This window comes from Mirounga leonina, unplaced genomic scaffold, assembly GCF_011800145.1.
Source record: "Mirounga leonina isolate KUSES-001 unplaced genomic scaffold, KU_Mleo_1.0 Mir_454, whole genome shotgun sequence".
Lineage (NCBI taxonomy): Eukaryota > Metazoa > Chordata > Mammalia > Carnivora > Phocidae > Mirounga > Mirounga leonina.
Window position 1 is genome coordinate 14,734,633 of NW_023270763.1, and position 24,208 is coordinate 14,758,840.

General features: G+C 37.8%; 1 protein-coding gene across 3 annotated transcripts in view; it reads right to left on the reverse strand.

The window, feature by feature from the left end:
- The window catches only part of LOC117999523 (S-adenosyl-L-methionine-dependent tRNA 4-demethylwyosine synthase TYW1), a 206,348-nt gene that overhangs the window by 99,565 nt on the left and 82,575 nt on the right, over nt 1–24,208 (reverse strand). For all 3 annotated transcript variants that reach the window (XM_034988723.1, XM_034988724.1, XM_034988722.1), the window contains 2 exons: nt 13,100–13,209; nt 1,805–1,982 (listed from right to left, as the gene is read on the reverse strand). In XM_034988723.1, coding sequence (XP_034844614.1) covers nt 1,805–1,982; nt 13,100–13,209 — 288 coding nt within the window. The remainder of the gene's footprint in view (nt 1–1,804; nt 1,983–13,099; nt 13,210–24,208) is intronic.

A 24,208-nucleotide genomic window follows, 5' to 3' on the forward strand; every position in this document is an offset into this window, starting at 1 on the left:
CTCTCTCTCTCTCATTCTCTCTCTCAAATAAAATCTTTCAAAAAAATAAAAAATTAAAAAACTAAAAAAATTTTAAAAAGCAGGGGGAGAGGTGGCAGCACAGTGGAAGGAGGGGTGTGCTTATTAGCACCTAGGGCTTTGGGTGTGCCCCATGACCAGGTAGCAGGATCCTCAAGTGGGGGGTTCCCAGAGCTCCATGGGCAGTTATTTTGCCTAAATCCCCGGGGGCAGACAGCAGGAAACACACTTTCCTTCAGTTCTGTGTCTGCCTTCTTCCCTTCCCTTTTCCTCCCCACCCCAGTCACTGGTCTCTCAGAGAGCGCAACAGGTTCTCTGGCTCTGTAGCAACCACCTTCAGCCTCCACCTCCCCTGCCAGAAGGGTGGTGCTGGCTCCCTACCAGACCCGCCCTGCAGCCTCTGCTGCCACTCCCCTCCCTCCACGGCCCCCTCCAATGCCCAATCCACCCACTTCTGGGTGCACAGACAAATGCATCTCTTGGGTGTCCCGGTGTGCTGTACAGAGGTACTTTTTTTTTGTTTGGTTATGGGAGTCTGATTAGTTGTAAATGGAAGGCAAGAGAAAAAAGGAACAAGGCAGTCCTCCATGACTCTGACGTCACTCTAATACTGTCTTTTTATATTTGAAAATTATTTTCTCCTTTTTTTCATGTTACTCTTTATTGGTCAGTACTTACAAAACAACTTTGAATTTTAAAAGATCATTGTCTTTTATTCCTATGTGGGAATTTCCCCAATATTTCACTAGCCATCTCCTGAGAACTTATAGACACTATACTAGGGACACGAAGATAAATAAGCAGGGGTCACCAGTCTCAAGCAACTCAGTCTTATGGGGAAAACACAAGTAAATAAGTAAAATTTAATGTTTTTGGTGTTATAACATGTGCATAGTTCAAGTATAATGCAAAAACAGGTCATTTCCAGGCCTCAGAAGATGGTCATCTCCATCTGTAAAGCTTTCCCTCTAAGTCACCCAAACCAACTCAACATCTTACATGCTAAACCTATTCCTTATGCGATCCTCTACTGCTCCAGGGCCCCATAATCCTAGCAATCAACATGGCTGGAACCCCTCCAGCCATTACCTGGTCCTCTTCTATGCTGGGCTCTCAGAGCCATGCAGTTTGCCAAGCTGATCTATTACGTCTCAATAATGTCTGTCTTAGGGCTCCTCATTCTCACTGTCTTACTTTCATCTTTATGACTCTTACCTAAACAAACACTCTCCTATCTTGTTGCCTGCTTTCTGGCTCTCCCGTTTTACACCATGCTAGCAGACGGCTCTGCAGGAAGCAAGATCTTTCCAAAGAACAGCACTTGAAGTCCTCTACAATCTACCCCCTACCTTTTCAACTTGGTTTCCAGCTGCCAGTCTCTTCACACACTCTGTGGTCCAGATGAACTATATTTACATAATGGTATCACAAATACCCTAACTTCCTACCTTTCTCAGGAGGTTCTTACTAAAAACTACAGCTTCCTACCTTTAAGATTCCAATTAAACAGTGGCTTCTCTGAGAAGTTTTACCCTGTTTCTCCCCTTGTAGAAAAAAAAAACTGCATTCTCTTTTGAATTCCCCCAGCAATTGATTTGTTCCTCTATTCTTTCTACTAATGTTATCTTCCCTAATAGAACGAATTTTTAAGAGTAGGCCCATCTCTCAGCCCCAAAAAGCCAACATGTGTATGTAATTTGTAATCAATAACCCCTTTTTGAATACATTAATGCCTTCAGTCAAACACAGATCCAAGCAGAGTATCTTAATAAGCTGGATGTCTCACCTGATTTCCACAGGGAATTGTGCATTTGTGACCAGGAAACTGGAGATTTTACACTCGTGGAGTAGTTTCAAAAACCTATTGATTTCTGGGTACATGATGGGTTCTCCCACAAGGGACAATGCACAGTGCTTTACCATCATCCCCTCTTCAAAACGTTCTTCTTTGACACCTGGTACTCCTGGAGAACACAGTGAAAAGGAACAAGCTCTATAAGGCATGGGGAAAGAATATCACTTTTATTTTTCTTAATTAAAGAATTTTAATTTTTCTTAATGGCTCTTTGGTTATAGAAGGCAAATTCATTTTTGATACCATTCAAATAATATAAAACAAGGGCCAGGGGGGTGCTAGAATTAGTAAATCAGAAAAATCAGCAGTCTCATCTTCGGTTTTAATACTAATTAAACCACATGAATATAAGCAGACAAAACGAACTTTGTTAGCTAATTATCTGGAATGCAGGACATATTACTTCCCATAATTTGCTTAGCTCTGTATTCTTTCGCATTGGTTTAAGAAAATGAACTCAAATGTTTATCAACAGATAAGTGGATAAACAAAATTTAGTATAAATGTGCAATGAAATATTATTCAGCCTTGCAAAAGGAATGCGATGCTGACAGGTAACAACATGGATGAATCCAGGCTAAGTGAAAAGAGCCCAACACAGAGGGACAAATGTATGATTCCATTTATCTGAGGTACCTAGAATAGGCTAATTCAGACAGAAAGTGGAAGGTTACCAGAGGCTGGGAAGAGGGAAAAACAAGGAGTTATTTTTTCTTGGGTACAGAACTTCTGTTAGGGATGATGACAAAGTTCTGAAAAGGGATAGTGGTGACAGCTGCACAATGTTAGGAATGTACCTAATGACACTGAATCGTATACCTTAAAAATGGCTGCACTGGTCAATATTGTGTTATGTATATATTCTACCACAATAAAATTATGGGGGGAGGAAGCTGAGCGCAGTATAAGGAAAAGCCTCTTCGAGACCAATCATTTCTCCCTTCATTCCACAAGTATTCTGAGTTGTGAAACTAAATGGACTTGGTCCAAAAGTATATAGGAGAGAAAATGAAGAACCCTGAACTTCTCCCCTTTGGCTGCATGCCAGAATCACCTGGAGTGTCAAAAACTAGGTCCACTGCCAAAGATTCTATTTAATTGGGGTGGGCATAAACCAGGATAATGGGAGTTTTTAAAATTCTTCAAGTGATACTAATGGGCAGCCAAGGTCCAAAACCACTGCATAAACCAGAAGTCCCCAAATCTGTTTGCACACTGGAATCACCTGGGAAATCTTAACACTTCCAAACTCCAGACCCCAGCACAGACCAATTCAATCACAATCCTGGGGAAGAAGCCCAGGCATCAGTGGTTTCTGAAGCCCCCCAGGTGACTCCAATGTGCAAACAAGTTTGGGGTCCACTGGCACACACCATGGGTTCTCAACCCTCACCGGACATTGTAACTACCCAAAGCACTTTTAAAAATCCCAACGTCCAGGTGGTATCCCAAATCAATTAAATCAAAACCTCTGGGGATGGGACTCAGGCATGTTTTTTAAACACCCCCCATTTGATTCCAGTGTACAGAGTGAGTTGAGAAGAACAGTTCTCAATTCAAATGTAGAAGGCACTCATGACAGTCCCTCAATCTAAGACAGAAATTTGGAAGACTTGGGAAGAGTATAAAAAGGGAAATAAAAATATATCTCCTTTACTTCAGGTATTTCTATCAATTAACTCTAGGTTTTTTTCAAAGCATACAGTCTCTGAAGAATACAGACTCCTTGTGGAGATTGGGAGTGGGAGGAAGCATGTTCATATTCCCTCTCTGTCACTTATCAGCCACCTTGGACACACAATAATTTCGTGAACTGTAAAAAGCCCCTACCCCCAAGAACTTTTGTTGGCATTAAATGAGATAATGCACGTAAAAGGCTTTAGCAGAGTGCCTGGCACACAAGAAACATTGGTTAAAAATTTATTACCACCACTATCCTGGTTTCTTAAAATGACTGAATCCCAGTCAGTATCACCTCAACAACAACAACAAACCTGGAGAAAATAAAGTCAGATTTCACTGCTCATTTGTACCTTAGTTTCCAGGAAGTGATTTTATTTTATACACATGCAACTACAAACACACACACACACAGTCTATATGGAAATAAGCAACTGCAACTAAATACCAAGAGATCAAACTAACACAATACAGGCTAAAATCAGAACAATCTAAATGTGGCAGGTGATATCTGCTGTGATCACTATCTAACTGCAGTTCTGAAAATACATTTTACATCAGTATTTTTAAATGAGTAATTTCTTAGGTTACTGAAATCTGAGATCTTAAGTATCAACTTTTTTAAAAAAACCTGATCCTTAACTCACTGTATGTTGCCAAAACAACTCAGCAGTAAGCATAACATTTCCTTTTTATATAAAATATCATTAACTTTAATTCCCCCAATGAGCAGATGAGTAGAAGGACAGATTTAACCTGAACTGCAAAATTAACCTGAAACTCATGAAGTAGATAACTGAGCATTGGCTAGGCCCTAAGCACTGAAAGTCACGTGTAGCAGGTCTAAATTCTGGCTGTCCCACTAAGCTGGTTTGTGCTCCTTGGTCAAGCCACTCAACCTCTCTGTGCCCATTCCCTGATCTATAGATGGGAATCTTATACACACACACCTTTTTTTTTCATTAAAGATTTTATTTATTTATTTAGAGAGAGGGAGAGTGCACAAGCAAGGAGAGGAGCAGAGGGAGAGGGAGAGAATCTCAAGCAGACTCCATGCTGAACGGAGAGCCCAACACAGGGCTCGATCTCATGACACTGAGCCAAAATCAAGAGCCGGACACTCAACCAACTGAACCACCCAGGCGCCCCCATACACAACTTTTAAAGAATTCAGTGAAATAAATACCTAAGGCAGTGCCAGGCCCAGCACATAAGCATTCCAAAAACGTTAGTTACAAATATTTTTATTTTAATAATAATTACTTTGTGAATGAAACAGAAATTCACTCTTTTAATTATTTCAAATAAAATGGTAATTCCACTCAATTCAACATGTATTTATTGATCACCTACTATGTGCCAACTAGTGTTCTAGGGTAACTTTTCTACAGTAAATAATTTTATAAATAATTTCTCTATTTAGAGAAAAACCTCTGCCTTTATGAAGTTTATATTCTTGTGAGAGACAGAGAATAAACATCAAACACAATAAATCTGTAAATTCTGTACCAGTGTAGTCCAATAATACGTTCTGAGATGATGCAAATGTTCTCTGTACAAATACAGTAGCCACCAGCCACATTGACTCTTGAGCACTTAACATGTGGTCAGCGTGACTGATGACAAACCAAATTTTTTACTTTATTTAATTTTCATTAATTAAAATATAAAGGGCCACATGTGGCTATTGGCTACCACAAAGGATATGCATACCTTTAGTATATTAGAAAGTGATAAGCATATGGAACAGGAAAGGTAGAGCAGGGTAAAGAAGATCAGGGATCCAAAGAAGAGGCAGCTGACTCAAAGAAAGGGCAGTCCGGAGAAGCTCACTGGAAAGGTGAGATCTGACCTGAAGGAGACGAGGGACGAGGCCCAGAGAATAAAGAGGGAAAGAGCACTCCGGGCAGTGGACAGCAGAGCAAAGGCCCTAAGGTGGGAGCAGGCTGACATGTCCAAGGAATCTGAGAGACAGGGGTAGCCACTGCAAGGTTTTGAGAAAGGTGGCATAATCTAAATTTCCTCCTAAATGTTTGGATCAGATTGGCTTCTAAACTGAGAACAAAGGGGCAAAGAGGCTAATCTGGCAAGAGGCTATTGTATAATCTAAGCAAGAAAGGATGGTGGCTTCCACTGAGGTGGTGACAGCAGAAGCTGCAGGAAGAGATCGATCAATAGGATTTTCTAATGGACTGGATTAATGACTTCTACAGGCTTTTGGCAAGAGCCACAGAGCTGCCATCAACTCAGACAAAGTCTTTGAGGGTAACAGGTTTTGCAAGTAAGGAATAACCTGTGTTCAATTTTAGAATGGTAAAGTTCAATATGTCTGTTTTATACGTATGAATGAGTGCCCAACATTCAAGTTTGGATTCTGGAAGATGGACTGGCGGGAAATAAACATTTTGGCAAATGGATGGTACTTCTATTCCAGGTCTGAATAAGATTGCCAGGACAGTGAGTGTAGACAGAGAAGTGAACTGAGTGCTAGAACACTTGCCTGTCTAGGGAAGGGAAGAGGGGTCATCAGAGGACACAACCAAGGAGCGGCCAGGGAAGGAGGAAAACGTAAAAGCAAAGGATCAGCTGTCATCCTCTTTGAGAGCCTGAACGGAAAAACATCAGCCTGCCCATTTAGACAATGACAAAAACAAAAACCAAGACAAAAAAAGTCCCATGGGTAAATCTCCTGAAAGAGTAATGATTCTCTGGGATTTAAAAATTATCCTAATTTTCTCAAAAGTAAGGTGTTGAGAAGAATATGTAAAATCGTGGTTCTCTCCTTCATAAAAGCATGTTTCTATTTCGTGCTCACTGCCAGAGGCTATTATAGTGATCTTTCCCAAAACAAGGCCCTTAGGGACCCAATCTCCTGCCTTACTTCACTGTCCTCAAGGAAATAGGTCAGAAAATAAGACATCCTCTAAATTTCTAATAGAAAGACGCCCCAGAGCAGGAAGGCAGTCCAGGGAACAGCAAATGCTACCTTTCAGTAACAGATCTACAGAGATATTTTCCACAGGGGGAGTGTCTGTCTGTCTGTCTCTCTCTCTCTCTCTCTCACACACACACATCTTTCTCTCTCTCTCTCTCTATGCTCATGTTCCTCTAAACCTTACCCCCTTCACTATTAAACTCTGCTTTGTTATTCTGATTTTTTTTTTCCTTAAGCAAGTTTCTGACATTTCTCTTATCCTGAACATCTTCTAATCCTGGACAATCACTACGGTCATCAGATTAACTAGGAAGCATACTTTATCTCACTCAAAGATGCCAAAGCAGAAATTTAAGATGCCAGCAGTGTTATCCTTCTGTCATAGCAATAAAACCAAGTAATACAAAAATAAACATAATATATTGCTCAGCATAGGGTATTCATGCCTATTTCTAAAGTGTGGGTCAATCAGACATAAAATAGTCTCCTCTTTCTTTTCATAACAATATAGTCCCCAGCCAAAGATCTTCCTAAGAACCCTCCTGGTTAAACGTCACACAATTCTTTGATACAGTCACTTCCACGGTGAGGTTTCTCATAAATAACCCTCAGAAAACAATTAGCAGGTGGTGCTCTCTTCCTCACCACCCCATGTTTCCTTTGGATGTGTACTTTAGCATACCTTGTTTGTGAAAAACATCTGTCGGAGACCCTTATTTTTTTGCATTACCTCACGTCTAACTTAAACTATAGATAAAAAACATCTAGCACAAATCTCTTTTTCATCTTTGCACCTTCAGCACTGAGAATATTCCTGACAAAGAGTGTTCACTCACTTGACTGCTGAACCAATGGGAAACTGACCTAAGGAAACCTCCACCCCACTCTCTGGAACTATTTCTCCCTGGCATGGGGGTACTTAGAGGGGGACAGGCAGCGTTTTGAACAGATGCTGAGCTGCACTGAAATTCTGACCCACTTGTAATCAATATAAAGTTAATTCTGCATGTGTATAAAGGGAAAGCTAATAAAGGTCATGAGAAGAAAGATATTTTGATGATTCAATGAAATAACTGAAGAGACAATAATTGCCCTCGGAACTGAGAACAGAAGCACAAAAGGGAAGCATTTAAAAATATCAGAATATCTTCAAAATCTGTTCAAGGGTGGCCACTTAGCTAAAGCTTGAAACTCAGAGGGAATAAGCAATAATACCCACAGCAAGTCTCCCCCTCCACAAAAATAAAATCATAAAATGATCCAACCAGACCCATGGAAAAAAAAGGTATTCATCATAGGGTAGAAAAGCACACTAAAAAACAAAGGATTCCAAGCCAGAATAAGGGAAATTACTAATGAGTTAAAATTGAACCTCTAAAGAGAAGATGAAGTTAGGATATCCAGAATATAACCAAAAGAAGGAAATGGCTTTGCTTCTTTGAAAACTGCCTATAATATTCCTAAAACATTTCTGTTTAAACCTGAAATTTGTATTCCCACAGATACAGTATTGTTAAAATGAAGATTAAGTTACCATTCAAACCCCCAACACCAAATTAATCTGTAAAAGACCTAAACTACAGTATTAATAAATCTATTTCAATGTTAACTAATCAAATTCATTTTTTTCCTACAGGCAACTGTAACCCAAATTCTAACTAAGGAAATCAGTAATACCCCATTCCTTTGGTTTTTAATTTTGTTTTGCTTTCCTCAAGCCACCAGGGGGCACAAGGTAATAGTCTCGGTGCTCTAATAGGCAAACTAACATGGGTGTGGAAGAAAGGGGAACCTTCCTGCAGGGCCTCCGTGAGTAACTACATCACATGAGTTAAGCCACCTCTCCAGACCAAGAGAGTTCAGATTTGGGGAAGAGAGAAAATAGAGTCCACGAGGGGCTGAAATGAAATCTAGAGTTCTGTATCTGCATCTTTAGAGTCCACATGTAGGATCCGTGTCAGGACTATACCCAGGTGAGAGTACAGGGTTCAGAAGAGGTAGCATGACTTGTATTAGTCTCACCATCTTTACTCTGAGGCTCACCATTCAGAAAGGAAGGGGACCTGTTTTATTTATACCCGATCCCCTAGGGATGAATAAAAGATAGAACATAGAGACTTCACTGATTGCAGGAGGCATTCAGGTTCATAAAAAAAGAAAACTTTAGACTATAACCATTGATAAAGACTGAGTGAAGTTACAAAATCTCATTGCCTGATGAATTTCTACAATAAAATAAACAACCATGCATTTGAATGGTTTAGATTACTTTCTGCTGACAGCCAAGAAGACAGAAACATAACCAATATTCTGAAATACTAAAATTTCATAATTTTTCCCATTACGATATTTTTAAAAAGAAAGCAATTCACATGCTTGTTGAGGGCTGCAGACTACTACCAGTTTTCTAGAAGAGCTCTGGATTTTTACAAATTATGTATTTCATCCTTTAATAATTAGGGGTTTTTTCTCTTTTAATACTACAGTATCACAGCCAGGTTTACTATAATTATTACAGCAATAAGACAGATTTTCAAAAAAGTAGTGTCTTATTTAAGCTTGGAATGAAATTTAAAAAGCATTAATAAATAGTTACCACGATCCAAACACTGAAGACTCTGTAAAAACATAAAATACAATGAATGAAAGCTCCTTTATGCCCATGTGCCAGCCTGTCTACACCCACCACACCTTCCAATAGAAACCCGTTTTCTACGACTACTACTACTTTAAAGAAGAATTGTTCTGGCACCCTGAAGAATGTCAGTGTATAAAAGTCAACCAGTTCCAGCTTGAAAACCTTTGTAGAAAATTTATTGTTGATTAAATGAATAGCTGTTGTACCGACATGGTAACACTGTGTCAAGTAATTAAGATGTAAAAAAAGAATCCTTTGGGGGGAATTACTAGGGCAAAGTAGATACTCTATAAAAGCTTTTTTAAGAATGAAGTTGGTAGTCATTGTTGAATTTGGGGGGATCATTCCCTCCCCCTTAGGCATTTTAACCCTGATTCAGGATTCACTTGTCCACAGATACGCTCTATTCTTTCTCTCTGCAATCCTTTAATCTATCTTCCCCCTATAAGACAACATATATTTTTAAAAACTCTTCTGTTTCTTACCGCATGGGAACCTAAATTCAAACCATTTGAGATGCCTACTGATTAAAGTAAGTACAAGGTAACCAATCAGATACACCTTCTGCACAGGACAAGCCCTTCAAACAAGCTAGGCAGACAACAAAGAACATGGGCTCACTGAGTTCACCTAATACATGTTATTAACATGAATAAAGTCAGCCCTATGATTTATTCATTACTTATTTCCATTTAAAGTGAATTTGCAAAAATGCTCCTGTCAGAAAAATTACTATCAAAACTCAAATTGTCATCGTGTATCAAGGACATCTCAGAATGGAAGAATGAATGCCTACTCCTCAGGGTTGCTTCCTCCCCACACAAACTGCCTGGGGCACAAATCACTCAGGGAGACTACCAGCTGTTGGGGAAACACACATCCTCCGTCACCGTCCCATTACTGAAGGGTACAATGGGCTCTTTAAGCACTAAAACAAAACAAACTTACTAGAATATAAAGATAAATTACTGGCATTTGCCTGCTTCTGATGTTATGATCCGTGATAATTAGTTTTATGTGTCAATTTGGCTGAACCACAGCGCCCAGATATTTGGTCTAATATTATTCTGGATATTTCTGTGAAGGTGTCTTTTGGATGAGATTAACATTTAAATCACTGAACCTTGAATAAAAGCAGATTGCCCTCTATAAGGCGGATGATCCTCATCCAATCAGTGGAAGGCTTTAATAGAACAGAGGCGACCTGGCCCAAGCAAGAAAGGATTCTGTCAGCAGACTGCCTCTGGATTTGAACTGCAACTCTTCCCTACGTCTCCAGCAACTAGTCTACCCCAAACCTACACAATCATGTGAGCCAGTTCCCCAAATCAATCTCTCTCTCAACACACACACACACACACACAAACACATGCACACACTCCATCCTGTTGACTATTTCTCTGGAGAACTCTGACCAATACATTATCCAAAAGAAAAACAAGACTTCGCCTTGAAGTTTTTTTAAGAAGGCATATGATTTGTTTGAAGATCAATAATCAATATTAACTAAATCAACAATGAGTGTTGCTAGTCAGATACCAGATGTGGAAACTTAGTTCTTCACCAGTTTCTATAATTTTCCCAAACACTGGTAAGAGACACTGCTTTATCCACAGAAGAGAAAGTTAAATTTGTTAAAAAAAAAAAAAAAAGTGCTTGAGACTAAAGGTCAAGATACAAATTTAAATATTTATCAGCATCTTTGCAGATGTACAAAAATAAGTCAGCACATACAGAGACACACACAAATATGCACAGCTCCACATTCCTTAGAAAATTAATAAATAATAAAATAAAGGTGCAATGACTGATTATCCTTAATAAATTATTACTGATTAATCATTATTTGCATTACCTTTCTCAATTTCTCATAAGAAAGAAGAACAGTAACAAGAAGGACTGAGGTACAATAAGCAATATATTTGGTCTTTGGCCCTGGTTCCTGGCACAACGCTCCTAAAACCCTTGGGATTTCCTGAGTGAAAGCAGTGTCTTCATTCAGAAGGAGCCCCTTTTGAGCACACCAGAGCTAATGAGGTGACTTAGGGCCCCTAAATAGCCTCAGGACAGGGCTGGTCACTAGAGAGACAAGTGATTAGAGGGTTGGAATTTTCAACCACACCCACAGATCTCTTGGATGGACAAGAGGGGCTACATATTAGGCTCTATAAAAACTCCTGAAACAGGGCGCCTGGGTGGCTCAGTTGGTTGGGCGACTGCCTTCGGCTCAGGTCATGATCCTGGAGTCCCGGGATCGAGTCCCGCATCGGGCTCCCTGCTCGGCAGGGAGTCTGCTTCTCCCTCTCCCACTCCCCGTTTGTGTTCCCTCTCTCGCTGTGTCTTTCTCTGTCAAATAAATAAATAAAATCTTTAAAAAAAAAAAAAGAAAAGAAAACTTATTAAAAAAAAAAAAAAAAACTCCTGAAACAGTAAGAGTTGATGAGCTTCCAGGCTGGTGAGAGCCTCCATGTGCCAGGAGGGTGATGCACTCCAGGTCCATTGGGACAGAAGCTCCGTGCTTGCAGACTTTGCCCCATGTTACCTCTTCATCTGGCCATCCATCTGAATCCTCGGTAAAACCCTCTATAATAAACTGGTAAGTGTAAATAAATGTTTCTCTGAGTTCTGTGAGCCACTCCAGTAAATATGAACAGGAGATAGTGGGAACCTCCAGTTTACAGCCAGTCAGTCAGAAGCACAGGTAACAACCCGGACTTGAGATCGGGGTCTGACGTGGGGCAGTCTCACAGGACTGAACCCTTACCCTGTGAGGTCTGGTGCTACCTCCAGATAGTGTTACAACTGAATTAAATTTATAGACCACCCAGCCAGTGTCTACTGAGAACTGAAGATCTACTTGGTGTGTTTAAACACACAAACACACACGTGCGCACGCATGTACACACATGCACACTTATCAGAAGCACTTTAATCTCAAGAAGCAGTGACCTGACAATTTCTTCACATAAAAGAATCACCTGATTTTCAAAATGATAATTACTGGGGTTTATAAAGACTCCCACATATGAAGTTAGCACCACAAGAGTGTCTATATCAACACAACCTTGGTTAAAATTCATGTTTTATTGTTGCATAGCAAAGAAAAGGAAAATAAAGGAGAGAAGGACTTCCAAGTGGTAGGTGGAGACAGACACACAGATCTCACAGGGAACCTAACAAATACCAGTTCAGGATATGCAGCTATCATGTTACAAAGCCAACACTTTTAATTCTACCATATCTATCTATGGCAATGGGCCTCAAAGCATGGTCTCCAGTTCAACAACATCACCACCACCTGCAAAGCTGTAGAAATACACATCCTTGGGCCCCACCTCCAGACCTACTGAACCAATCTCTGGAAAAGGAAGCCAGGAATCTGTTTTAACAAGCCTTCCAGATGATTCTGACACACACTAAAGCCCGAGAACCAGTAACCTCCAGTAAAGTCAAATACCTTTAAGTATGAAACAGAACTGAATCAGGAAATTCTAGAAACTGAATGGCAGAATTTTCACATCACTATGGATCACGTGATACTAATAGAATCCCTCCTTTTTGTAAGTCATTTATTCAAAAATGCTTTCCCACTACATAACGGATAATATTTAAGATTTTTCCAATGATCTAAACTTTTCTGCCCATTAAGCTGCTTTGTGCTTACCAAGACAGAACAATATCAAAAGTTTTTAGGAAGGATGCTGATACACTCCCAGGCAAATTTATAGGCTGAGTGTACCAAATTCTAAATTGCTAAGCTTTGAATTAAACTTTTTTAGTTCTTCCATCATATGGGATATGAAAGTTGTCAGTAGAAAGAAAAAGGGCCAAAATATATATAATATTTCTATGAAGTTTTCACTTCCCTATATGAAAATTTGCCAGTGGGGACAAAAATCCTGTCAAAGAGGCAATTCCTCAGCCAATTTAATTCACGCTAATTAGCATTCCTTTGTAGAGGGTAGATAAATACCTTTAAACTGCTTAATCATGTTCTGATGGTTTTCAATGGCTTCCTTTAAGATCATTTCAGGCTGGTCCATCTTCCACCTCCATTCGGTGCCCACTGGATTTGTGTGGTGCCTGAGAACAAGAGGAAAAGTTCTAAAGGACTCTGTAATAACATCTCAGCTAGTCATCTACTGTGCAGTAGTGGTAAAATCATAAAATCAAAGTAGTAAAACCATAAAGTCATAAAATCAGAGTTGGTTTCCCCCGAAGAGTTTAGCTATTTATAGCAGTGTTTTCTGGCTTAAGTCATGATATCTAGCAGAGAAGGTTAGATGGAGAAGTGCCTGGCTAAGGTTGGGGTTTAATTAGAACAATAAGAAACGTGCAAACTTTTCTTCCAGTCACCCACTTCCAGGCTAACAAGCATCCATTAATGACTAAGAGAATATTTCTGGAAGAGTTGCAAAATCACAGTAATTGGCCCTCCCTGAGAGACAGCACAGTGGGAACACCTGAAGTTTAGGATGGATGAGGCACTGAGAAAAAAAATTCTGTCAAACCAGCCCCCATGCCACACTTAAGGTATCCTCTAATGGAATTTTAAGCCAGTGGTATAATGAGAGTAAGCACAGAAACAACAAATCTCAACTCAAGCCCAGCTCCTGACTCATTAACCTAAACTCCAAAAAGAAAAGTCCAAGCAGAAAGGAAAGGTATACTGATTTCCAAACACAAAAAAACACTCACCTCAGTCTCTAATATAATAAGTAAGAAGTCTGACTTTAAACAACAAAAAAATATGAGGCACAGAAAAACAACACATTTCCAACAGACAAAGCAGTCAGCAGAACCAAACTCTTAACACAAGTGTTGAAAGTATTTGACAGGGAATTTTGAAAACAATGATTAATACGTTAAAAGCCCTAATAGAAAAGGTGGGTAATATGCAAGATCAGATGGGTAAATTCAGCAGAGAGATGGAAATTATAACACACAATCAAAGAGAAATGCTAAATATGAAAGAACAGGCTTTTGACAGGTTCAGCAATAACTAGTAAAGCTGAGGAAAGAGTAAAAAAAAATTTGGGAGATCAGTGTAAATAAGCGACCTAAAACACAAAGTTTTCTTTTTTAAGTGGAAAAAAAGGGACACCGCATCCAAGAGCTGTGGGACAACACAAATAGGCCCAAAATATACATACTTGGAATCCCAGAAAGAAAGCAGAGATAACAAAGCAGAAGAAATAGTAAAAAATGATAGCTAACAATTTTTCACAGGTAATGAAAAACCACCAGAGATCCAAGAAGCTCACAGAACCACCAGGACATTTGAAAAATTAAAAACAGCCTAAAAATATCATATCCAAATGATGAAAACAGAAGGTACTGATAAAATCTTTAAGAGAAAACACACACTACATAAGAACAAAGATTAAAAATTACATCTGACAACTCATCAGAAAACAAGCCAGCTGAAACTATGACACCTGAGAAGCATGCTTAAAAGAAACAAAACTCATCAACCAGAATTCTATACCCTATATTTTCCAGAAATGGAAAATAAAGGCTTTTGCACACAAAATCTAAGAGATTTCCTCCTCAGCAAACCTACATTACAAGATATGTTAAAGGGAATTGCTCAGACTAAAGAAACATACATATGGTAGATAGACACCTGAATCTGTACAAAGAAATAATGAGCACTGGAAAAGGGGGGGAAAGGAGAAAAATCATATTTACCTTTTTTACCTTTAATTGCTCTAAAAATGGTAGAGGGGAATAAGAAATATACTGTTGTGAAATCCTTATACTACACATGAAGTGGTATATTATTTGAAGTGGTGTACTATTTGACTCTGGTTATGTATACTGTAAACCCTAGGAGAATCTCTAAAATATTTTAAAGGTATATAAAGAATAAGCCAAGACTGAGCATAAAATAAAATCATTTAAAATACTCAATTAACATGAGAGCAGGCAGAAAAATAAAAAACAACACAGAGAATAGAAAACAGCAAGATGTAGAATTTAATCAAACCATACCAATAATCACTTTCAGTATAAATGGTTTAAACACACCAGTTAAAAGATATGATTGGGTTAAAACACAAGACCTGAAAAAAAAAATGGGGTGCCTGGGTGCTCTGTGAGTTAAGCATCTGACTCTTGGTTTTGGCTCAGGTCATGATCTCAGCATCCTGGGATCGAGCCCTGCATCGGGCTCCATGCTCAGCTTGGAGTCTGCTTGGGGATTCTCTCCTTATGCTCCTCCCCCCCACTCCCTCTTTCTCTCTCTCTCCAATAAATAAATAAATCTTAAAACACACACACACACACACACAAGACCTACCTATATGGGGCCGGCATTACTCTAATACAAAAACCATATTAAGATGTTACAAAGAAAGAAAACTACAGACCCATATCTTCCATGAACACAGAGACAGAAACCTAAAACAAACAAACAAACAAACAAAAACCCTATAAGCAAACTGAATGCAGGAACACATGAAAAGGAAAATGTGTCACAACCAAGTAGTTTATCTCAGAAATACAAGGCTGGGTCAGTATGCAAAAATCAATCACTCTATCTTACCATTTTAACAGAATGAAGAACAAATGATCATCTGAATAGAAGTATCTAATAAAATTCAACATCCAAAAAAAAAAAGAAAAATTCAACATCCATTCATGACAAAAACTCTCAGTAAATTAAAAATAAAAGGGAATTTCTTTGATTTTATGAAGGGATCCAAAAAAAAAAAAAAACCTCCTCACAGCTACCATCAGACTTAATGGTGAAAGAATGAATGTTTTCCTCTTAATGTCTGAAACATTGTAAAAATGTCCTTTCTAACTACTCCTATATAGCATATAAGTCCTAGTCAGTGAAATGAAGCCAGAAAAGGGAATAAAACTCTCTCTTCACAAACGACATGTTCGTCTACATAAAAATTCAAAAGAATCTACAAAAAATAGACTGGAACTAATGAGAACTAGTAAGGGAACCTAACAAGTACATGAGATACATGATCAATATACAAAAATCAACTGTCTTTGTTATATGCAAGAATGTGTGGTATTGGCCAAAGAGAGACACACAGATCAACAAAACAAATGAAACCAGAAATATACCCAACATATATTATCAACTGAGTTTTGACAAAAGGTGCAAAGGCAATTCAAGGGAGAAAGGATAATCATTTCAATAAATGGTTTTAGAACTGGATATCCAAAAGCCAAACAAAACAAAAGATCTTCTGTCCCTACCTTGAACATCATCTGATAGCATGTACCAACACTTTAAAAAGAACAGTAATGGAAAATCTGGCAAAATCTCAACAGTCTCCAGTTTAATTAATAGTATTTTATCTATTGCAATTAATAAGAAATGTTAATTTCTTGGTTGTCATAACTGTCCCATCATAAAGTAAGATATTAACATTAAGGAGGTGAATGAAGGGTATACCAGAACTCTCTATACGACCTTTACAACCTGTCACATAAGGAAAGGTTTCCTTTTCTTAAAACACTAAACCTTGTTGGAAACATAGGAAAGAAGTATTCATATTCACATACTGAAGTATAAATTGATATAATCTGTGTCCAAAATATATAATAAAAATGCAAAAACATTTGTACAGTGGAGTACTAATTACACAGCCAGCTATAATAACAAACAAACAAAAAAACACCTATCTTGATGAGCACTGAGTAATGTACAAAATGAATCACTTGGGGCACCTGGATGACTGTCCATACTTCCAACCCTTGATTTCCACTCAGGTCATGATCTCAGGGTTGTGAGATCAAGCCCCGCTACAGGCTCCATGCTGCGTGTAATGCCTGCTTAAATTCTCTCTCTCCTTCTCCCCCCACACTCACACTCACTCTAACAACAACAAAAAAAAATTGTACACATGAAACTAATATAACACTATACGTTCATTATACTTCAATTTTAAAAAAGAAAAAATTATATTTACAAAAATTAAACCCATCCTTTTTTTTTAAGATTTTATTTATTTATTTGACAGAGAGAGAGACAGCGAGAGAGGGAACACAAGCAGGGGGAGTGGGAGAGGGAGAAACAGGCTTCCCGCTGAGCAGGGAGCCCGATGCGGGGCTCAATCCGAGGACCCTGAAATCATGACCTGAGGTGAAGGCAGACGCTTAACGACTAAGCCACCCAGGCGCCCCAAAATTAAACCCATCTTGACCATGATCTTTTGTTGTTGTTTTTTGATGCCCAGAGGGGGGCCATGTAGCATAGGGAGAGGGAGAGACAGAATCTTAAGCAGGCTCCACCTCAGCATGGAGCCCCATGGGCTCAATCTCACCACCTTGACATCATGATCTTGGCTGAAATCAAGAGTCTGATGCTTAAATGACTGAGCCACTCAGGTGCCCCTGGACTCTGTATTTTAATGTATTGTTTAGGATTTTACACCCATTGCTAATGAGTGAAAATGCACTGCAATTTTTGTTTTTCATGCTGTTCTCTGGGCTGGTATCAAGGTTACACTAGTTTCTTAAAATTAGTTTACAAGTGTTCCCTTTTTCTTTGCTTTCTGGAGAATTCCTTTTCCTTGAATGTTTGCTAGAACTTACTTATAAAACCATGTAGGTCTGGTTTCTTTTTGATAATGGTTTGTAACTACTGATTCCATTACTACAATGATTACAAAAGTACTCACGATGACATCCTTCTTGAATTACTTTTGAAAAATCTAAATTTACAAGGAATTTAGAAACTGGGAACAGGCTAATGATTTCCAGGGATTAGGAACGGGAGGGCAAAGGAGTAGGTGTGGCTATCAAGGGGTAACAAAAAGGAGCCTTTTGGTGATGGAAAAAGTCTGTATTTTGATTGTGGTTTTAGATATGCAATTCTAAACATATGATAAAATTGTACAGAACTGTATACATACACCCACCACACAAATGAGTGCATTTAAAACTGATGAAATCTGAATAAACTCCGTAGATTTTTTAAAATAAATAAATTAACAAGGAATTTAATTTTTCCAAATTTTCAAATATTCATTAAATAAACAAATACTAATTAAAAGATTAAATCTTTGAGGCAGCTATAATTATATATCCTCTTTCATTAGTTAATATTGTTTATTCCCTCTCCTTTTTTTGATCTTACACATATAATTTTAGATAAAACTTCTACCAATTTCAATTGTATTTGATTGATAATATTGCCATACACCATACCACATAATCACCAGTTCTTTAAGATTTTGGTCTTTAGTCCATTTATTTGCTATTTATCTTCTACCAGTGCAAAAAGAGCACATCAAAAAATTAAGGGGAACAGTTTAAGTTCATTTGCCTTAAAATAACTACAAAGCATATTCAGGTCAAAAAGTAAAAAACCAACAGAGTGAAAAGGTAACCTATGAAATGGGCAAAGATATTTACAAACTAGATGTTAGATAAGGGGTTAATATCCAAAATATATATAGAATCCCATTAACTCAACAGCAAATAATAACTCAATTTTAAAATGGGCAATGGACTTAACATTTCTCCAAAGAAGACCTACAAATGACCAACAGGTATATCAAAAGATGCTCAACATCATTGATCATCAGGGAAATGCAAAGCAAAATCACAGTAAGATACCACCTCATACCCATTGCTATGGCCATAATCAGAAAAAATAATAAAAATAAATAAAATAACATGTTGGCAAGCATATGGAGAAATGAGAACCCTTATGTACTGTTAGAAATGCAAAATGGTATAGCCACTATAGAAAGCAGTCTAGAAGTTTCTAAAAATAATTAAAAAGAGAATACCATATGATACAGCAATCCCACTTCTGTGTCTTTTTCTAAAAGATTTAAAAACAGAATCTCAAAAGAGATACATCCACTCCCAGGTTTATTGCAGTATTATTAACCAAGATGTGTGAATAAAGAAAACGTGGTACATATATACAATGGAATATTATTCAGCCTTAAAAAGGAAGGAAATACTGCCATATGTGACAACGTGGATTAACCTGAGGGACATTATGCTAAAATGAAATAAGCCATAGGAGGACAAATACTGCATGATACCACTTATATGGAGCTTATAAAATAGTCAAACACACAGAGGCAAAGAGCAGAATGGTGGTTGCCAGGGGCTAGAGGAGTGGGAAATGGGGAATTGCTATTTAACAAATATAAAGTTTCAGTTATGTAAGATTCAAGTTCTGGAGAGCTGCTAGACAACATTATGATGAACAATACCGTACTGTACACTTAAAATTTTGTTAAGAGAGCAGATCTCATGTTAGGTGTTCTTACCACAGCAATAAAAATAGTAAAATATTACCTTGGGGCAAAATTATATTACAATCCTACTACACACAGAGAATGCGGAAATTTTTGTGGAAGGTAAACACCTTAGTAATTACTTTAAAGACAAAGGCCCTTTAAGCGTATTTCTTTCCTGCTTCCCAAACAATGATTTAATTTAGCACATTAAGATCTGGTTCTACATCTATATGCACTTTGATATGAAAAGATCTCTACAAAGTAGGAGCAAAAAAAGCAAGGCATAGAATACTATAAAGCAGTCTGCCACTTGTGGGTGTGCATATACAAAGCACATACACACCCACAAATCTATTCACACATGTGTAGCATCTCTCTGAAAACCTAAGTGACTGGAAGACAAGAATGAAAAAAGGACAATTTTCACAGTATTATATATTTTGAACTTTCATTTACGCAAGAGTGACCTTTCAAACTACATTTAAAATATATCTGAAAAGCTTCTGTTCACTACTCAAGCAAAGCTTTTTTAACAGCTTTATTGAAATATAATTCACATACCATAAAATTCCATTTAAAGTGCACAATCCAATAGCTTTTAGTATATTCACAGAGTTGTGCATCCATCGCTACAAATCAATGTTAGATTATTTTTGTCATTCCCAAAAAGAAATCCTGCTCCCCTTAGCTATCACTCTTCAATCCACACATACACCCAGGCCCTAAGCAACCAATGATCTACTTCCTGTCTCTATAGGTTTCTCTATTCGAGACATTTTATAGAAATATGATCATACTATTTATGGTTTTTTGTGACTGGCTTCTTTCACTTAGCAGCATGTTTTCAAGGTTCATCATATTGTACTATGTATCACTACTTCATTCCTTTTTATTTCCAAATAATATTCCATTGGGTGGACATTTTGTTTATCCATTCATCAGTTGATGAACATTTCATTTATTTCCAAATTGGGAATATTATTACCTTTTCATGTGTTTATTGGACTTTTGTATATCTTCTCTGGAGAACTCTGCTCAGATCCTTTGCCCATTTTTGTAATCACGTTATTTGTTCAAGAAAGATAAAACTCTTAATTTGAAATTTCAAAGTACAAAATTTTCACTTACATAAACAAAAAACAGGAGACAAACTGGTAAATTTGGGCTATCTATACATATAGCACTCAACAAATCGTTCTGAAAATTAACAGAACACAATAATATTTTATCTATCTATAACCATCTGCTACCCATATTATCCAAATAAAGTTAAAGAAATTCGTTTGGGGAAACTCACACTTGCACATCATACTCAGTTTAAAGCACTTTCACATGCACCATCTCCCTCAAGCAATTAAGCCTCATAGCAACCTTGTAAGGAAGGTATTACTGTTTTATTCTAGTTAGGAAACTGAGGCTCAGAGGCTATTTTTAAGAACCTGTAAAATGAAACTAAGATAAATAAAACATTCACATAAGCATTTAAGTCAATTTTTCTCGGCCTTTTCTAACATGTGTATTAGATTATTTATAATCGAAACGGATGGTGAATTCTAATCTTAAAGTTAGTGTATTAGTACTTCTTCATCAGAAGCTACAGTAAGTGAAACCTCTCCATTTACTTTTATCTAAAATCTCATTAATGAATTTATTAAGTACATCATTGGCTTTTTTAAAACCTGGGTAGGGGTACCAGGATGGTTAGTCAGCTAAGCGTCCGACTCTTGGTTTTGGCTCAGGTCACACGGAGTCTGCTTGAGATTCTCTCTCCCTCTCCTTTTGCCCTTCCTGCTCATTCTCTCTCTCAAATAAATAAATAAATTTTCAAAAAAAATTAAAATTAAAAACGGGGTAAATTTACTGCCTCAGAATCTAAAGGACCGCATTATTGGCTATAAACAGGTAACACAGGTAAGGGGTATTACCCACTAAATCCTGTTACTTCCTTTGAATCTTGACTTCCCAAAAACAAACAAACAAACAAACAACAACAAATACACATACAACTACTTATGTCAAGAATCTTAGGGAGAGGGCGCCTGGGTGGCTCAGTTGGTTGGGCGACTGCCTTCGGCTCAGGTCATGATCCTGGAGTCCCGGGATCGAGTCCCGCATCGGGCTCCCTGCTCGGCAGGGAGCCTGCTTCTCCCTCTGACCTTCCCCCCTCTCATGCTCTCTCTGTCTCATTCTCTCTCTCAAATAAATAAATAAAATCTTTAAAAAAAAAAAAAGAATCTTAGAGAGAGATTAGAAGAGACTGTAAAATGTGATACAATGAGAACTAGGACACAAAGCACTTGATTCTTTCTCCTACAAGCTAAGTATAATGCGATCCAATATTTCAGTCCACATACTCACACGGCTTTTCTTTGGCAAATATTCATCCTATAATATTTTAAGTTTCATAAGCACAGATTCTATCACTAAAAAGGAGATGTGCTGTATCATTTTATTTCAACGCCATCACATTCCAGCAGTACCCTTGACTGAAAAAGCACCTGTGGACCACTGCACACAGGACTTGTCAACCTCAGCACAACGGACATTTTGGACTGGATAATTCCTTGTTGTGCAGGTTTGTTCTGTGCATTATAAGATGTTTAAGAGCATCACTGACCTCTCTGCCCACTAGGTGCCAGAAACATCTCCTTCAGCTTTAACAATCAAAAATGCTTCCAGACATTGTCAAATGGCCAAGGTTTCCCCACAGAGGGAAAAAATAGCAATTTGCTCCAGTTGAAAACCACTGATTTAAGCGGATGTCCAAAGAGATACTTTTCAGGTTTGCTTGTTTGTTTTCTACTCTATCCCTGGATAACTAGAAAAGGAAATACATGTATTCCCTTTAATAGAAGACAATGAAAATTTAATATGAGATGATGGTATTATGGCTATATTCTTTCTTAAAAGGTCTTATTTTTTATATTATCTGTCACCTTAAGTATGTACTGACAGAACAATATCATGGCTGGGATCTGCATCAAAATAGTGAGGACTGGGGTAGACAAATGGAACATGACTGGCTTTGTGTTAATAAAATGTACACAAAGGTTCATTATACTATTTATTCTATCTATATTCAAAAAACTCTGTAGTCGAAGTTTTAAAAAAAGGAACTCCACACAGATCTCAGTGCACCAAAGGATTACAGTTCAAGAAAACAACAGTTAACTGAATGCCTGTAAAGAAACGCTGGGAGACAGAGTTCTGGGCAAGTCAAAGCACTGAAAAGCACTCACATACACCAGGGAATAAAGAAAGCCTAACACATGCCCAGACAGAATTCATGCTAAGAAAAGCCCTGAGAAGACACTAAACTTTCACCTACAACTGATTTTCAGGCTCAGCACAAATAGGAAGTGAAGGCAAAGGCAAGGTTGTCAATAGCCTGGCCAAGCTTTGAAGGAATGCCCCAAAACACAGTCAATCAGCAAAGACTGGGGAAGGGCTTTTATTCCTCCATTTTTCTTTGGCTCCACGTGCTCAAGGAAATCTTGGGCAACACATTCTCTGGCCACTAAAACACAGGCTTCACAGATAATACACAACACAGAATAGAGTCTGTATAAAAATGGTCTGGAAAACTGAGCAAACAAACAACTAAAACCCAGAGCAAGCAAAAAAACAAACCTGAAGAATGGGAAGAATCTGATTCCCAGAGTTAGCACATCACAAACATCCAAAATGTGAAATTCTCAATAAAACATTACAAAGCATATGAAGAAACAAGAAAAGTATGACCCATTCACAGAAGAAAATAATGAAAACTGTCCCTGAAGCACAAACATCACACTTACTAGAAGAACACCAAATCAATTGTCTCAAACATGCTCAAAGAGCTGAAGGAAACCAAGAAAAATGTCTCAACAAATACAGAATTATCAATTAAGAGACACAAATGATAAAAAGAAACCAAGTTTTAGAACTAAAAAGTATAATAACTGAAATGAAAAATTCATTAGAGGGTTGTGATAGCAGACTGAGCAGGCTTAGAGAAGAAAAAATCAGTAAACTTGAAGATATGTCAATCACCCAGTGTAAGGAGCAGGAAAAGAAAAAGTATGAAGAAAAGTGCACACAGCCTTATGGACCTGTGTGACACCATCAAGAATACCAACACTGGTTTAAAGGAAATCCCAAAATGAAAGGGAGAAAGGGGAAGAAAGAATACGTGAAGAAATAATGGTTAAAAACTTCCCAAATTAGATAAAAGACATGAATTTACAAATCCAACAAGCTCAAGGAACTCAAACAGAATAAATTCAAAGAGATCCACACCAAGATACATTATAATCAAACTGCTGAAAGACAAAGGATTCAAGAATCTTGAAGGAAGCAAGAGAATATATTCATCACATACAAGGGATCCTCAGGAGGATTAACAGGCAATTTCTCAGCAGAAACCATGGAGGTCAAGAGGCAGTGGGATAACATATTTAAAATGCTAAAAGGAAAAACAATGTCAATCAAGAATTCCGTATCTCGCAAAACTACTCTTCAAAACTGAAGGACAAGGCATTTCCAGATGAAGCAAAACTGAGGGAGTTCATCACTAGTAGATCTGCACTACAAGAAATGCTAAAGGCAGTCCTTAAAGCAGAAATAAAGGGACACTAGATAGATATGCACCACACAAAGAAATACAGAATATAAAGTTTATTACATAGGCAAATACAAAAAAGTCTGCATTACTGAACTTTTTGGACTCTAGCTCTTTTTTTCTATACAATTTAAAAGACAAATGTATAAAACAATAATCATAAATCTATGTTAATGAGTACACAATGCATAAAGTTGTGGCAACACAAAAAAGAAGGAATGAAGCTTTGTATGAGCAAAGTTTTTGAATACTG